General features: G+C 50.7%; 2 protein-coding genes across 6 annotated transcripts in view; one reads left to right on the top strand and one right to left on the bottom strand.

Moving 5' to 3' along the window:
* The window catches only part of Pkd1l3 (polycystin 1 like 3, transient receptor potential channel interacting), a 52,812-nt gene extending 46,362 nt beyond the window's left edge, over nucleotides 1-6,450 (bottom strand). The window contains exons 1-2 of the mRNA XM_070026181.1: nucleotides 6,009-6,450; nucleotides 465-596 (exon numbers count right to left, since the gene is read on the bottom strand). Of these exons, the coding sequence (XP_069882282.1) occupies nucleotides 465-596; nucleotides 6,009-6,450 (574 nt within the window). The remainder of the gene's footprint in view (nucleotides 1-464; nucleotides 597-6,008) is intronic.
* A 64-nt stretch (nucleotides 6,451-6,514) lies between these two features.
* Nucleotides 6,515-16,722, top strand: Dhodh (dihydroorotate dehydrogenase (quinone)). Of its 5 annotated transcripts, none has more exons than XM_070026204.1 (9): nucleotides 6,515-6,560; nucleotides 8,992-9,204; nucleotides 11,621-11,820; nucleotides 12,957-13,039; nucleotides 14,335-14,522; nucleotides 15,008-15,121; nucleotides 15,680-15,833; nucleotides 15,951-16,110; nucleotides 16,423-16,722. In XM_070026204.1, exons 1-9 carry the CDS (start codon nucleotides 6,540-6,542, stop codon nucleotides 16,475-16,477), a joined length of 1,188 nt encoding a protein of 395 aa, XP_069882305.1. In that variant the 5' UTR covers nucleotides 6,515-6,539; the 3' UTR covers nucleotides 16,478-16,722. The 5 variants fall into 5 exon arrangements, with proteins under 5 accessions (XP_069882305.1, XP_069882304.1, XP_069882306.1 ...); XM_070026203.1 differs by having other exon boundaries at nucleotides 6,526-6,578; XM_070026205.1 differs by having other exon boundaries at nucleotides 6,538-6,560; nucleotides 9,109-9,204.
* The last annotated feature ends 253 nt before the right edge of the window (nucleotides 16,723-16,975 follow it).

The following is a 16,975-nucleotide window of genomic DNA, read 5'->3' as shown; positions in this document are numbered from 1 at the left end:
CTGAAGAGCTGAGGGACAGCGCCCAGGCTCAGAGTTCAGGTCCCACGACTGGACCCCCCCCCCCCAAAAAAAAAGAAAATCTCTTTAAATGAACATTCTTACTGTAATATTGTGAAAACCAATTTCTATAACCTCTCCCAGATCCATCACTCACAGACTACACAAAATTAATATCCACATAAGTACTCCTTATTTAAAATCAATTTGTTTTTGGTCAGTCATGGGGCTTGAACTCAGGGCCTGAGCACTGTCCCTGAGCTCTTGAGCTCAAGGCTAGTGCTCTACCACTTGAACCACAGTGCCACTTCCAGTTTTCTGGTGGTTCATTGGTTCATTCAAAGCCCAGGCTGGTTTTGAATGGATATCCTCAGGTCTCAGTCTCCTGAGTAGCTAGGATTACAGGCGTGAGCCACAGGTGCCTGGCTTAAAATCAGTTTTAAGAATACTGTACTTTTGTCACTTACCAGCTTGGCAAATGAAATAATGCCTCTTTGAGCACAAGTCTGGTCTGGACACGATCTCATTGGCGCGCTGAAACATGATGTAGCAGGGGGCGGGGGCGGGGGCAGGGGCGAGGGGCCAGGGGAACCCAGCACCTGTTGAAGGGAGACAATACCAGATAAGCCTCTGACTGCAAAGCCAAGTTTGTTTTTTCTTTTGGGCCTGGGCACTGTCATGGGGCTTGAACTCCGGGTCTAGGCACTGTCCCTGAGCACTTTTGCTCAAGACCAGTGCTCTACCACATTGAGTCACATGCTACTTCTGGTTTTCTGGTGGTTAATTGGAAATAAGAGTCTCACAGACTTTTCTTCTTGGGCTGGCCTTGGACTGTGATCCTCAGATCTCAGCCTCCTGAGTAGCTAGGATTACAGGTGTGAGTCACTGGTGCTTGGCTTGCACAGTGGTTGTGATGAAAAAATTCAGAAACTTTAGGAGGTTCTGAAGTCTGCCATCACCTTTGTCAAAGGTTAGCCCACAGAAGTGGAGCTATTGCAGAGGAATGTTAGAGAAGTGACTGATCTTTCTGAATATAAAAACAGAATGATTATAACAGTTTCATTGCTCCATCCCAGAAGAATCCAGAAGGCATTTGCTTCCATCCACTCTAAGTCCCTGGGCCCTACCTGGGTGGTCTCTTCTTTGATGTTCTTTGGATTGTATTAGATTTTGCCCAACCCACCACGCTGTCTCTTCCTTCAGAAACTTCTGGATGAGATTTTGAGCCGCTTGATTCCAAGTGTGTGCCAGGCGGCCTTTCTGTGTTCGGCAGTAGTGCTCTGCGTCCTGGAAATTACAGCTAAGTCTGTTCAGCTGATAGCAATGACGTTTCCCATGCTGCTCCCCGTTGCTCCATTCCCTCGCCAGAACACCTGTTCCCAGGAGCAAACAGACCCAGGTTCTTCCATGGAAGAGCATGCTGTGACCTGGGAGCAAGAAAAAGCTTGGGGCTTAGCAGCTGCCTAGTCCTTTAAATATGTTAGCTGGGTGGGTTTGTCTGATTGGTGTTCTTTTATGAATTGGGAACCATTTGCCAAAGAGACAAAAGGCTTTTGCTTTGTTTTGAAGAGCCAGGTGGAGTTCTTACAGGCTGAAAATTTATAATAGCGATTCACAGAGCAATGGATGAGCCTTAATGGGTGGGCACTGAGCCTCCATCTGTGTCCACACAACCTGAGGTGCCTTTGGCACAGCCCGCCAGCGAGGTTGAGTCTGGAAGTACGAGAGGATGCTGGGCATCTAAGCCAGTGTTGCTGATAATGGATGTTTGTAAAAATGCAGAAGGGTGTTTGTTGTTGTTTTGTGCTGGTCCTAGGGCTTGAATTCAGGGCCTGGGCATCATCCCTGAGCTTTTTTTTTTTTGGCGGTTGTGGGGCTTGAACTCTGGGCCTGGGCGCTGTCCCTCAGCTCTTCAGCTCAAGGCGAGCGCTCTACCACTTGAGCTGCAGCGCCACTTCCGGTTTTCTGGTGGTTTATTGGAGACAGGAGTCTCACGGTCTCTCCTGCCTGGGCTGGCTTTGAACCGTGATCCTCAGATCTCAGCTTCCTGAGTAGCTAGGATTACAGGCGTGAGCCACCGGCGCCCGGCTATCCCTGAGCTTTTGTTATGTATATGTATTTTTTATTGTAAAGCTATTGTACACAGGGGTTATAGTTACATGAGCAAGGTAATGAATGAGTCCATTTCCTATGGCGCATTGCTACCCCCTCCTTTGTTTTTCCCTTACCATCCCTTTCCTCCCCACCCCTGCCCCCCCACCACAAAGTTGTAAGGTTCATTTTCAAACAGAGTGTCTTGTACATATCATTGTTACAGTGGGTCATCCTGTATCCTTATTTCAGCATTTTGTTATTTCCCTTCCCCTCCCCAAATTAGAAAAATTGTATATACAAGATGCAGGACACCAGAATCAAATACAATGACAATAGGGGTTATGCCATGGGGGATGAGCATACAAACAAACAAGCAAAATCACATAATATCTTACAAGTACATTAACAAGAACAAGAAAGATAAAATCTCTTCTGTCCCTATCTTGGGGTCATTTCGCTTAGCATCAACTTATCATATGTACATAGCTTTTGATCTCTTCTGCTTGTCCTAGACATATACTAGTTATTACAGATAAGGGAAACCATGGGACCTATATTTCTTTGGTTCTGTCTTACTTCACTTAATATAATTTTTTCCAAGTCTTTCCATTTCCTAACAAATGGGGCGGTGTCATTCTTTCTGATGGAGGCATAGAATTCATATACACACACATACATACACACACATACCACATTTTCTTGATCCATTCATCTACTGAGGGGCATCTGGGTTAGTTCCATATCTTAGCTATGGTGAATAATGCTACGATGAACATAATTGTGTTGGTAGCTTTAGTATGGCCTTGTTTGTGATTGGGTAAATGCCTAAAAGTGGGATCATGGTTCAAAGCCAGCCTGGGCAGGAAAGTCCGTGAGACTCTTATCTGTGATAAACTACTCAGAAAAATGGAAGTGGTTCAATGGCTCAAGTGGTAGAGCGCTAGCCTTGAGCTGAAGAGCTGAGGGACAGCACCCAGGCCCAGAGTTCAGGCCCCACGACTGACCAAAGGGATATATAGATAGATAGATAGATAGATAGATAGATAGATAGATAGATAGATAGATAGATAGACAGACAGACAGACAGACAGACAGACAGACAGAGACAGACAGACAGACAGACAGACAGACACACAGCCTAAGCTAGATAGTGGTGGGTCACACTGTAATCCTAGCTACTCAAGAGGCTGAGATCTGAGCATCACAGTTTGAAGCCAGCCTAGGCAGGAGAGTCTGTGAGACTCTCATCTCCAATAAACTACTCAGAAAAAGCTGGAAGCAATTGGGCGTTGGTGGCTCACACCTGTAATCCTAGCTACTCAGTAGGCTGAGATCTGAGGATTGCAGTTCAAAGCCAGTCTGGGTAGGAAAATCCATGAGACTCTTATCTCCAATTATCTACCAGAAAACCGGAAGTGGCGCTGTGGCTCAAGTGGTAGAGTACTCACCTTGAGCTGAAGGGCTGAGGGACAGTGCCCAGGCCCAAAGTTCAAGCCCCATGACAAAAAAAAAAAAAAGAAAAAAAAAGAAAAGAAAACCTGGAAATGGTTCAAGTGGTAGAGCACTAGCCTTGAGCAAAAAGAAGCTCAGGGACAGCATCTAGGTCCTGAGTTCCACCTCCATGATCAGCAATATGTGTATGTGTATGTATACATACATATACAACCTAATGCTATAGGATGCACATTAGTAGTAAAGCAAATTAGTGGACCTCTCATTCCACATACCTTTTAAGAAAACATTTTCGTGTGGCAAGAGCAATGAAAATCCATTCATGTAGCATGAATTCCTTAAACAGTACTATTAGGGAGAATCCTTGCTTTATGCATTATCAGACTTGATCATCCTCCATATCTGCTACTCCTATAATGGATTCAACTTTGTTTCCCTTTTTTAACGTATGCAAACAAAAACAGGCTTGAACCCTATTGTAAAACTTGCACAACCAACTAAATATTTGATGAACAAATGAATACGAAATACAAACAAAAACCTAGCATAATCCAAACCCGACAGAACAGCAGGTGTAAACAGAGCTGTAGCCTGTGGCTAGACAGGTTCCTTTGACATAGGCATGCATAGCACTTCATGCAGTAGGGAAGATTCATTCTCTCATCTTTGGCTGCTTTGTCTATAGAGTGTGCCATGTGATCACCTGTTGCAAACACCCTTTGTCGTCTGTACAGTGAGTTCTCTTCCTTAGTGCCAGGAAGCGAGTGTGAATGCAAATGAATGAAGGCACTGAGGTCACTTGGCATGCCTCAGGGCGAAGGTGGCTATCTAAGTGACACAAATGATGCAAATAATGCTTTCTTAGCAATTAAAAAATTTAAAAGTTTTGTTATAAAGGTGAATTACAGAGGGATTACAGTTATACAAGAGTATATTTCTTTTTTTTTTTTTTTTTGGGTCCAGTCGAGGGGCTGAACTCTGGGCCTGGGCGCTGTCCCTCAGCTCTTAAGCTCAAGGCTAGCGCTCTACCACTTGAGCCACAGCGCCACTTCCGGCTTTTTTTCTTTTTGCTTATGTGGTGCTGAGGAATCGAACCCAGGGCCTCAGGCATGCAAGGCAAGCGCTCTACCACTGAGCCACCTTCCCAGCCCCACAAGAGTACATTTCTATTTGGACAATGTTTTCTTAATCAACTTTTAATTTTGCAATGCAAGAGACTAAACCCAGAGCCTTGCGCATGCTAGGCAAGTACTCTGCCACTGAACTACATTCCAGCTCTCCTTTCACTTCCTGCATGCGCAGCGCACACACACAGGCATTGGTCCTGGGGCCTGAACTCAGGGCCTGAGCACTGGCCCTGAGAATTTTTTGTTCAAGGCTAGGGATCTACCTCTTGGGCCATAGCTCCACTTTTTTTGTGTGGTAGTTTATTGGAGATAAGAGTCTCCCAGACTTTCCTGCTGAGGCAGGCTTTGAACCATGATCCTCCTATCTTGGCCTCCAGAAAGACTACCAGTAGAGTACATGGGCTCCAGGCTCCAAGAACCCTTTTAATAAGTAGTTTCTGTCCAAGGTGAGTCGCAATTGTGGTCGAGTTATGCTTAACTTATTCAAGTATAAAAGACACATTGAGCTTTTCTGTGCTCCTGCTGGTCCTGGAGGCTGCAGCAGGTGCAGCTTCGATGCACAACCAGGCCGGGGAGTCCTGTATGTGCCTTGGAAGTGTCCACCAGCAACTGCATCATCGTGCGAGGAGCGGCATCCATCCAGACGAATGTGGCTAAGGTCGACAAGGTCACAGATTTAACGGCCAGTTAAAGACATACCACTAATTGCGGGGTCATTCGCAGGATGAATGAGTCAAATGACTCCATTCTCTGATTGGCCAAGGCTGATGGCATCGTCTCAAAGAACTTGACAGTTGGAAATTTGGAGTATGGAATATTTGTCATAAATAAAGCATGAGAAACAACAACAACAAAAAGGACACAGTGACAAGTGTAACCTTTAAACTTAATATTTTCAATCTGTTGTATGGTTTGAGACACCTATGTTATGAATTATTGTCACAGAATCTGTCCATTAGGTCTTTCCATTTACTCCAACTTGACATCCTCATATAAAATCCTCCACTTCTGCTTTAATTCCTAGGACAATGCTCAGCTGTTTGAGCAGACGGAACAGCAGTTAGGAAGAAAAAAAGGAAGCCCCCTCCAACAATAGTCTAATTATTGCCCTTGAGACTTGGTCCAGAGAAGCTGTGTCCCAACAGGAAGTGCTTAGAGCTCAAGACTCTGGATTGGGACCTTTGAGGACTAAGAGCGCCACGTCAGTCAGCTCAGATCACTGCAGCATCAACACTGCGCCGAAGCTGCAGGCTCAGGTGCTGCTTACAAGCCATTCTCCAATCTGTGGCACCAGGAATTTGACGCAGGCTCAGAAACCTCATCCAATAGACGCTGGACCCAGGACCAAGCGACTGTTAAAATCTGGAGAAACCTCAGTGCTCATCAGCACCGCTGTAGACGAAGCGAAGGCTCCGCTTGGAGTCTGTCTGTCCCGCACGTGGGTCCGGGGAGGCCTCCGGGCTGGGGCGCCCTCTCCGCGCCCACGGATGAGGAGGCAGGAACGCAGTGCGACCTCCGGACGACCGGCCCGGAGGCCTTTCCAGTCCAGGGCGCCAGCTCCCCCAGGCACTGCGGACGAGCCCGGTGCGGCGGCCAGGCCGGCTCGCCAGGCCCCAGCGCCCAGGTGCCCGCCGGCACCTCCGGGACGCTTAGCAACCAGACGCCCAGAGGGGAGCAGGAGAGGCGAGGCTTCGGGACTGCGCACGCGCACAACTGGCCAATCAGAACCTCCGGGAAGAGCACGAGGGCCCTCTTCCCCTAGTGCAATGCCCTGTCCCATGATTGGTGGATCCGGAAACAGATGGGCGGTGCCTCCAGTACATCCTTCAATGGGGGTGGGACAGAGGCGGGCCCACTGGCAGAAGGAGCATGGCGTGGGCACATCTGAAAGTGAGTCTTGCTTGGGAGGTAGGCGCTGCGGTGCGGACGCCCTTGGGCGGGGGAGGACGGAGGACAGCGTCGACACCCAGGCCTTAGCCAGGTGTGGGACAGACGGCGATCCATGTGAGTGCAGGTGGGCCACATCTTACCTGGGCCTAGCACCGGGGGCCTTAGAGAAGGAACGCCCGACCGCCCAGCCGGGCAAGGATCCTGCGCGGAAGGGATTAAGTTAGAGCGCGACGTGTCCCGACCCTTCTGACGCTCTGTGGAGGGTCGCGCGCGGGAGCTGAGCTCGGTCGACCCCTAAGGCCCTAGCGAATAGGTGCTTGCTTGTTTGTAGAGTGAGCGGAGCGGCGCCTCTGCAGTTTCCTGGAGAAGGCTTCTCTGATCGTGTCATCTGCTAGTTTTGTTTAGAGAACAAACCCAAATCTACTACCACCACCGCTACTCCCGCCTAAAAAAATACTTGTCTGGCATGGAGGCTTGAACTTAAAAGCCTCAGTGCTCTTGCTTGGGTTTACCCACGGCTGGTACTCTACTACTTGAACCACGCCTGCAGTTCTGGGCTTTTGCTGGTTAGCTGGAGGTAAGAGCCTCATAGATTTGTTTGCTGGGGCTGCGATCCACAGTTCTCAGCCTCCTCAGTGGCAAGAATTGCCATGCTTTCCTACACCTAGATCCAAATGTCCCCCACCCCCAGCTTTTCTTCTGCCACCAACAGACCCTTCTCCCTGCCCTCCCTCTACTGCCTCCTTTTTTTTTGAGCAGTACTGGGTTTGAACTCAGGGCTTCATGGTCTACCTATTGAGACATACCTCCAGCCGTTTAAAATAATTTTCTAGATGAGGTCCTGCCTGCACACATTCTTGGTCTAGGATCTTATGGCTTCCCTCATAGCTGTGGACAGGCATGCAGCAGCACACAAGGCTTAGTAAGATGGATTCTTGCTAGCTTTGGCAGAGTTAGCCTGTCTTCCCCATTTTCCGCCTCCCAGTAATCTGGATTACAGGCTGCGCCCTCCTTGTTAACTCTTTATCCTTTCGTATCTGCTTCAAGTCAGCCTTGTAAGGAAGCCTTTCCTTAGCTGAGATTTGTTGTGTCCTTCCATTTCCCCTACTTTTTTCCTTTATAGCAATTGTCATGACTGCATATTGGCACAGTCATTGATGTGTGTCTCTTCATGAGATTGCACTCACCTCAAAGGCTGGACCAGCTACATTTCCCCCACCTTTAGCCTCAGTCACATTTGAGTAGTGCTTGAGCTGATGAGTGACACCGAGTGTCCACATAGTAAGACCTGAGGCGCCTTCTCCACTACCACCACCTTTACATTTCACAGAGATTCCACTGCAGGTTGATGACCTTCCCATGTGTAACTTAACATGTCAACATGATGTTCTAATCACAGTATAAAGGAGAAATAAAACAACATGTATTTATTTCAATGTGTGTCATTGGGTCCTGACTCATCTCGATAACAGGTTGCTGAGTGGTTAAGTCTGTACAAGAAATGTGGGTGCCACAGGCATGTTGTCAAAAACCCCAAGTGCTGTGCCTTTCCTAATTTTTTTTGGTCAGTCATGGGGCTTGAACTCAGGGCTTGGGCGCTGTCCCTCAGCTCTTCAGCTCAAGGCGAGTGCTCCACCGCTTGAGCCACAGCACCACTTCCAGTTTTCTAGTGCTTTATCAGAGATAAGAGTCTCATGAACTTACCTGTCTGGGCTGGCTTTGAACTGCAATCCTCAGATCTCAGCCTCCTGAATCACCAGCGCCCGGCTGCCTTTCCTAATTTCTGAGATGTGACTTGGTTCTTAGTAATCGTGACACAAAACAGCACAGCTGTCCCTCAGTTTATAGGGTAATGATTCCTGAAATGTCAGCATATGAGAACCATGAAGGTGATAGTTTGCCAGTAATGTCACTTGGACATTCAAAAGTTATACTGGGGCTGGGAAGGTGGCTCAGTGGTAGAGTGCTTGCCTAGCATGCATGAAGCCCTGGGTTCAGTTCCTCAGTACCACACAAACAGAAAAGGCCAGAAGTGGCGCTGTGGCTCAAATGGTAGAGTGTTAGCTTTGAGCAAAAAAGCTCAGGGACAGTGCCCAGGCCTTGAGGTCAAGCCGCAGGACTGCCAAAAAGAAAAAAAAAAAACAAAACAGCTTGAGTGGAAAATACTCCCCATGGCCTCTAGGGGGCAGTACTCCACCTGAAAACCCCTGGCCTAGTGTCCTAAGGAAAATGTTGAGGGACACAGCCTCTGTATGAAGCCAGTAGGTGGGGCAGGACCGGAAATGAAGGGGACTAGTGGCAGCAGTGGTAGGGATGTCACTTCATGGGACGTGCCCCTATGTCGCACCTGTCTGGGCGTAAAGGGTGCAGGGAGGGTGCCCAGCCTGGCCTGGCAGTGACCCTGATGTACTTTTTTTTTTTTTTTAACCAGAAGCGGGCCCTAGATGCTGTGGTCATCCTGGGAGGTGGAGGACTTTTCTTTGCCTCCTACCTGACAGCCACGGGGGATGAGCATTTCTACGCTGAATACTTGATGCCTGCTCTGCAGGGGCTGCTGGACCCAGAGTCCTCCCACAAGCTGGCTGTTCGCTTCACCGCCCTGGGGCTCCTTCCTCGGGCCAAATTCCAAGATTCTGACATGCTGGTAAGTGCTCTGGAAGCGCCTGTGCATTAGATAGGGGGGAGGTCAAGGCCTCTCTTGCTCATAAGCTGGGGTGAGGCTCACCAAGCCTGAGGTTCCCAGGGGGAGGGCAGCAGCCATCTTGATTACGTCTCACACCCTCTGGTCACATGGCACTTGCATGGGACTGTGTGGAGCAGCCACTGAAGAGCTGTGGCCTCTAGCTCTGGTCTTGTCTAGGCTGTCCTGGTCTTCAGAGGACAGGGAACGGCAGTGTTGAACACACACACAACTACTCCATCGACAGTCCTTAAGTGACATGGCTCTCAAGTGGCAGAACCAGAATTCAGACCCCTGGAGTTTGGCCCTGGCACCAACCACAGGCACTGTGCGGCCTCCCTAAGGTCACAAGTAGCTCAGTCAGCCCTCTGCTGTCATCATGACGCGTTTAACGGGAAGCAGGTAGAGCCAGCTGACGCCTGTGAGGACGGCAGCCAGACACCTGTGCCAGCTTGGTTTAGCACACACCTGCCGACTGGGCGTGTGACCGAGCTACATTGGGATCTGCGCAAGAAATCACTTAATCAGGGCACAGCCTCACAGAATCTGCTTCGCGATGTGGCAGACTTTACAGCAGAGTGACTGGAATATGGAAACCCACACAAGAGGCACTCAGACATTTTAGGGGAAGGGGCCCTGTCAGGACTCAGAGGGCTTTGCTCTGTTTTCCCTCTCACCTCCCGATCGCACAATTTCCAGCAGCTGGTATGCGTCCTCAGGGTTGCTGTCGGCTTTGAAAGGGCCTCCCCTGTGTGGAGCCCCACCCAGGCTAGAAAGCCCTGAGCCTGTGTACAGTGGGAGGCTGGAGGGGGAGCTGGGGTCCCTGTGTTTGGGTGAGCACAGCTGACCATTGGTCACCCTGAATGCTGCTGTGGCCCACGTGCAGCAGCTCATACACAATTCCACCATGCCGCCTTTTGAAACAGGTCTTGCTGTGTTGTCCAGGCCATTTCTGAACTCAAGATCTCAAATGTTCCTCCTGTCTCAGCCTCACAAGATGCTCACACTAAACCTGGGTGCTGGTGGCTCACACCTATAATCCTAGCTACTCAGGAGGCTGAGATCTGAGGATTGTACTTCAAAGCTGGCTTAGACAGGAAAGTCCGTGAGACTCTTATCTCCAATAAACCACCAGAAAAATGTAAGTGGCACTATAGCCCAAGTGGTAGAATGCTAGCCTTGAGCTGAAGAGCTGAGGAACAGTGCCCAAGCCCAGAGTTCAAGCTGCACAACCAACAAAAAAACAACAAAAAAAGATGCTTACGCTACCGTGCCAGCAGTTCCTGACTCCTTAACCAACATTCAGGCCTCCTGATTTTCTTACCTGAACTTAATTTCTGGTTTTAGTTCTCCACAATTCCCTAACCTTGGCTCCCAATCACTGTTAGAGGCTCTGGGGGTGGGGGTGGGGGACTTTTGGAATGTCCTGATCTGACATCCTGTCACACCAATCCATCCATCATCTCTGAGAGGAGCTGGCAGGGCTGTGTCCTGCAGCGGAGTTGAGAACCACTGTCTTTGAGGGGGGCCTCTCCTTCCCACCGCGCTGCCCGCATGTTCGTACCTTTGTTGTTCTCACTGCTTGGAGCACTTCCTTCACCTCCAGGGTTGGGTGGCTTCGCCCTGGGAGATGTTCACCTAGCCTCAGGTTGCGGGAGCCAGCACTGAGACCAACCTGAGTGCCGTCCATCTTCCATCTCCTCACCATGTCTGTGGGGGGCTGCTGGGCTTCTCATCAGTCTGTGGGGAGGGTACAGTTGAGGCTGGTTAATTAGGCTGATTGCAGGGTTTGTGTTGTTTGTCACTCTCTGTTTCAGAGTAGCCACCTGAGGGGTGGGGCACCAGCACCACTGACCCACTGTCCTGCCTAGGCTGGTAGACAAGGAGCTAGGAATAGAAAGGAGACAGAAAGGGTGGTGCCCGTAGCCTGTTTGCCATGCTGCGGGCGCTGGTTCCCTCCCCAGCGTTGATGATGAGGAACCTCGCGCTCTCAGGCTCTGGCCGGCAGCAGGATCACCTGCAGAGAATTGTTACAAACACATCTGTCCGTTCAGAGAAATTCTGTGGGCCTAGGCTTCCCTGGGAATTTTTTTTTTTTTTTTTTTTTTGGCAGTCCCGGGGCTTGAACTCAGGGTCAGGGCACTGTCTCTGAGCTTCTTTGTTCAAGGCTAGCACTCTACACTTGAGCCACAGTGCCACTTCTAGCTTTTTCTGTGTATGTGGTCCTGAGGAACCCAGGGCTTCATGCATGCTAGGCAAGCACTTTACCACGAAGCCACGTTCCCAGCCCTCCCCTGGGGAATTCTGATGTGGGATCCCGGGGACCACATTTTGAGACACGCTGGTGGGGCCTGCGGACCTCGAAGTCTCCCTCTTCCAGGAAGTGAGAGTGCTGGGCCATAAGTTCCGGAATCCCGTGGGGCTTGCTGCCGGCTTTGACAAGCACGGGGAAGCTGTGGATGGACTTTACAAGCTGGGCTTCGGTTTTGTTGAAGTGGGAAGTGTGACTCCACAGCCTCAGGAAGGAAACCCCAGACCCAGAGTCTTCCGCCTCCCAGAGGACCAAGCCATCATTAACAGGTGGGTGATGCCCCCTGGTTCTTCCTCAAGTGAGCTGTGAGCACGTGCTGACATTCGGCATGTTCACGAGCTGCCGTACAGCTCGTCTCCTGTGTGTCTGGGAGAGCCGCTCTCCCCGTGGCACTGTAACACATGCACACGCAGGGCTTGAGGGTGGGGCATTCCACTCAGGCGCAGAGGCCGTGTGGGAGAGCCGGCAGGCCGAGGCTCGCTGGCCTCCGCAGGGGGTGGTTTTCCCCACCACTGATCCAGTGCCCGCGTTCACCACTGGCCCCCAGAAATACACCGTGAGCCTCCAAGTACTGTAATGACCACCTTGAAACCAGATAAAGAAGGGAGATTTACAATATGCTTCATTTATGACAATTCTAGTACAGTATCTTCTAAAACCATCATGTAATGTGGCATTGCTATTAAAATGATTGACTACTTGCCTTTTCTTTTTTTGGGGGGGGGTCGGTTGTGGGGCCTGAACTCTGGGCCTGGGCGCTGTCCCTCAGCTCTTCAGCTCAAGGCTAGCGCTCTACCACTTGAGCCACAGCGCCACTTCCAGCTTTTTCTGCTTATGTGGTGCTGAGGAATCGAACCCAGGCTTCATGCATGCAAGGCAAGCATTCTACCACTGAGCCACCTTCCCAACTGACTACTTGCCTTTTCTTACTTGCTTCAAGACTACCAAGGCCAGGGTGGTTTTTTTCTTTTCACACAGCACCTCACCGTGGACCAGCCACAGCAGAGTTGTGGCGCACAGCCCTGGTGTTGTCTAGGCTGTCCTAGCCTTCAGGGAGCAGGGGGAGCCAGTGTGCACCACACACACACAGCTGCTCTGAGGAAAATCCTTCCAGACTGCTTAAGGCCTGCCCGTTGGCATCCTGGGAAATTTCAGTAAACCCAGGAGAAGTAGGCATTGCCATGGCCTAATACTGACATGTGTACTTTCTTATTGCAGGATTTTGGAGAGCCTCTTTGGGGAGAATTTGGCAGGATGTTTGTGGCCATCAGTGACTTTCTGGGGACTGAGCTATCGGGGGTTTAGGTGCCAGGGAGATAGAGGAGTAAGATGGAAATGGCTACAGTGCAGTCTTCAATTGTCTTCTTACCCTTTTGCCCCTTCCTGATGCGCATGCGTGCTGCAGGTACGGGTTTAACAGCCACGGGCTCTCGGCGGTGGAGCACCGGTTACGCGCCCGACAGCAGAAGCAGACCAAGCTCACTGAAGGTAAAATGAGGCATGGGGAGTGAGGCAGGGTTCTGGGCTGAGCTCAGCGCATGTCTCAGCTGGGAACTGTGCAGCTTCTTGCCAGCAGCACACCAGGGGCCCGAGCTGACAGCACTGGGGCCCTGTGGGGAAGGGATCATCCAGCCATCCCCAACTGCAGGATCTCCGTAGCTTGAGTGGATGAAGCTGTGCTGTGTGGCCAGTTCACCTGTGTGGCCAAAAACAGCCTGGGCATGATGGGTGCTATCCCTGGGAGGCTTTGAGACTTAACTTGATTGGGTTCTAATCGCTCAGTGCAGACAAGCGCCTTCCTTTCACACACAGCATATTTCTCAAAATGCAATTTGTGGAGGTCTCAAATGCAAAATAGTGCCACAGACTCTTAAATAATAAGACAGCTGTGTTGCTTTCTGCCAGCTGAGGCAGTTTTGAGAGTGAAAGGGCAGTGGGTATGAGTGATCAGGTCCAGGTCCAGGGACAGTCAGGGCTGTGTGGGGGCACGGAGCTGTATGCTCACTCTGATGATGAGGAGTCCCTTTCTCAGAGAACTAACATTATGTTATAAAAACAATGAAACGCCTACATTTTAAGCATGCTAATTGAAAATATGCTTTTTCTTTAATTTGGGTTTTTACCACTCACGACCCACAGGTGTCCTTTAGATCAGGTTGTCTCTCTGACACCCACTGATTCGTGTCTACCCCACTTTTACTACATTTATAAGGCCCACTCTTTTGGTGGTAGGGACTGGCCCAGGGGCCTCGTGTATTGAACCTGCACTCTGCCTCTGTGCTACACTTCCAGCCTTCCTTTTTTATTGTTAGTATTTGCATTCCCAGTCTCTTTGTTTTCTGTTTCTTTTTTGTCAGTTGTGGGGCTTGAACTCTGGGCCTGAGCTCTGTCCCTGAGCTCTTCAGTTCAAGGCGAGCACTCTACCACTTGAGCCACAGCACCACTTCCATTTTTCTGGTGGTTAATTGGAGATAAGAGTCTCATGGACTTTCCTGCCTGGGCTGGCTTTGAACCATGATCCTTAGATCTCAGCCTCCTGAGTAGCTAGGACTATAGGCATGAGCCACTGGTGCCTGGCTTCTGTTTCTTTTTTTTTTTTAAACAAAAGGGCAGAATGCAGGAAAACCTTAGTGGCTACACTTCCTTACAAGGATGGTGAGTTGTGTTTTGACCACATTTTACCATTGTCACCTGGTTGTAGGAAAGCTCACAGCTTCAGGGATGGCCTGAAAATTGTTGCCCAGGAAACTGTGGGGACCAGATCTTGACAATGGTATTTACAGATGGGCAGCCACTGGGAATAAACCTAGGGAAGAATAAAACCTCGGAGGATGCTGCTGCAGACTACGCAGAGGGGGTTCGGGTCCTGGGCCCCTTGGCTGACTACCTGGTGGTGAATGTGTCTAGTCCCAACACGGCTGGGCTGCGCAGCCTTCAGGGAAAAGCTGAACTGCGCCGCCTGCTGACCAAGGTAATCCACTGCACCTGTTCCTGTCTTCCCAGCTCCTGCTACTTCTCCAAGGTGAAACTTCACCTGATCCAGGTGTGAATCTGCTCTGTCACAGCACTGATTCTGTGCAGCAGAATCTCACTTGTCTGTCTCTGTTGGCAAACCACAAAGGGCTTGTCTATCTATCATTTCTCACTCCATCCTAGTGTCATATACATGAGTTGAATGACTTTTTGTCACACAGTGCTTGTGACAGTATTTCCTTGTTATTGTTTAGGGAAAAACTTAAGATACTAGCTGATGTTAGTGGGGATCTTATTGCTCACTCATAGAGTTGAGCCAGAAAATAACATCTTGAGCTAGATCCCTCGGGAAATTTCTCTGGGTTTCTTGCAGAGGAGAAAGTGCTCATGTGTTAGCTTGCAGCATTGGTGGAAGGCAGACCTGTGGCTGCAGGTTCTGGCTGCGGCCTGGGAGTCTCCAGTATGTGGCTCGGGCTACCCTAGGTGCTGCAGGAGAGGGATTCCTTGAAGGGACCGCAGAAGCCGGCCGTGCTGGTGAAGATCGCCCCCGACCTCACCGCCCAGGACAAGAAGGACATCGCCAGTGTGGCCAGAGAGGTTCGAGGCAGGGTGGCCCAAAGGTGGGGACCCCTCTCACTGTCCCCAGAGGCCATCTGGACCCCTGGGAACGCCCAGGGTGACGTCCTCTCCGTGAGGTGTAAGGCCAGTAGCCTGTCTTCATTATGTACTTCTTCCTGCAGGACAAAGTGAATGTTTGTTGAGCCTTTTTCCTCCTCTTCTGTCCTCTCTCCTCTTCAACCAGCATGACCCCATGGTGCTTGCCTCTCTGGCCAGGCTTGGTGTGGGACAGCAGTATTGTCTGTGTCACTGTCTCCAGCTGGTCTCCATGGTGGAGTAGTGAAAACAGCAAGCCTGGAAGTGCTGAGTTCAAATCCTGGTCCTACCAGACAAGGATTAAGGAATGTTTTGGGGGGGGAGGTGTCAGTATGTGACGTCATGTTGAGGCCAAGACAGGAAGTAGAGCGAGGCCTGTGAAGCTCTTGCTTCCGGGGCTGAAGGTGTGGGTCCCAAGCCTGGCGGCTGCCTCAGTCCTCCAGAGAAAAAGCTCCGAGTCTCTTACAGTCATGCCTAAGGGCTCTTCCTCTCACACTGCAGCTGGGCATCGATGGGTTGATTGTCACAAACACCACCGTGAGTCGCCCTACTGGTCTTCAGGGTGCCCTGCGCCATGAGACAGGAGGGCTGAGCGGGAAGCCCCTCCGAGACCTGTCAACGCAGACCATCCGGGAGATGTACGCCCTCACCCAAGGCAAGGCTGCTGCCGGTGTGCCCTGGGACGTGCGTGTGGCTCTGGCTCCCGGGTGGTGTGCCCACTGAGGCGCGGCTCTCCCCTTCCGTCATGGCATTGCCCTGGGCTTCTCTGCAGGCCGCATCCCCATCATCGGCGTTGGCGGTGTCAGCAGCGGACAGGATGCGCTGGAGAAGATCCAGGCAGGGGCCTCGCTGGTGCAGCTGTACACAGCCCTCACCTACCGGGGGCCGCCCGTGGTGGGCAGGGTCAAGCGCGAGCTGGAGGCTCTCTTGAAGTAAGTGGGACAAGTCAGCAGAAGTTAGTTCAGAAAGACTCAAAGGACTGGAAGGGCACACTGAGTCAGGAGAACATGACTATTTCTTTTTTGACAACAGAATTGAGTCCCGGGCAGAATCATGCTATTGAATGACATGGGCTCCATGTCACACCTGGCTGGGCAACTCTCCAGGTCCTAGGGAAGGTGGGGTGGAGGGCACTAGGTAGGAGAGAGGCTGGTGGGTGCCCCAGCAGGCAGGAGAGTGTGGGCTTCTGCTGTGCAGGGCTGCATACAACCTGCTGAAAGCACGTTGTCTTCTTTTCTCTCCAGAGAGCAAGGTTTTAGCAGAGTCACTGACGCCATTGGAGCAGATCATCGGACGTGATGACGTCAGGCGAGCCCGTGGCTGGGTGGTGACAAGCAGGGCTCAGCCTCCAGGCAGGGCTTGAACCTGTGGCTTGGCCAGACTGTAGAAGCATGTCGCAGGATCGCTAGAATCAGTGAAGGCTTTCTTCTGTCTCTGGGTCACACCACAAATCCAGATCCTGGGTCTTTCAATAGCGCAAAGACATGATATTGGATATTTAGGATAAAAAGCATGGAGGAAATAAAGCTGTTTGAAACTCAGAAGTTGAAGCCTCATCCCTTCCTGGGGGGCCGGGGCTCTGCCCCGATGCCACAGCCCCTTCCATGCCTCCACTCCATGCACACGCAGGGCCACTCCATGCACACGCAGGGCCACTCCATGCACATGCAGGGCCACTGGGACCCTGTGCACCAGACTATCGTCACCAGAGCTTCACATTTTATTTTCAAACTAGTTCAGCTCTAGACACAAATGACAAGAATAGTGCAGGCACCTTCTGTCACTGTATTTTCCCCA

This window comes from Dipodomys merriami, unplaced genomic scaffold (assembly GCF_024711535.1).
Source record: "Dipodomys merriami isolate MVZ:Mamm:240054 unplaced genomic scaffold, mDipMer1.0.p SCAF_176, whole genome shotgun sequence".
Classification (NCBI taxonomy): domain Eukaryota; kingdom Metazoa; phylum Chordata; class Mammalia; order Rodentia; family Heteromyidae; genus Dipodomys; species Dipodomys merriami.
The sequence above is the reverse complement of the archived record's forward strand: the minus strand, read 5'-3'. Positions and strand labels throughout refer to the sequence as shown.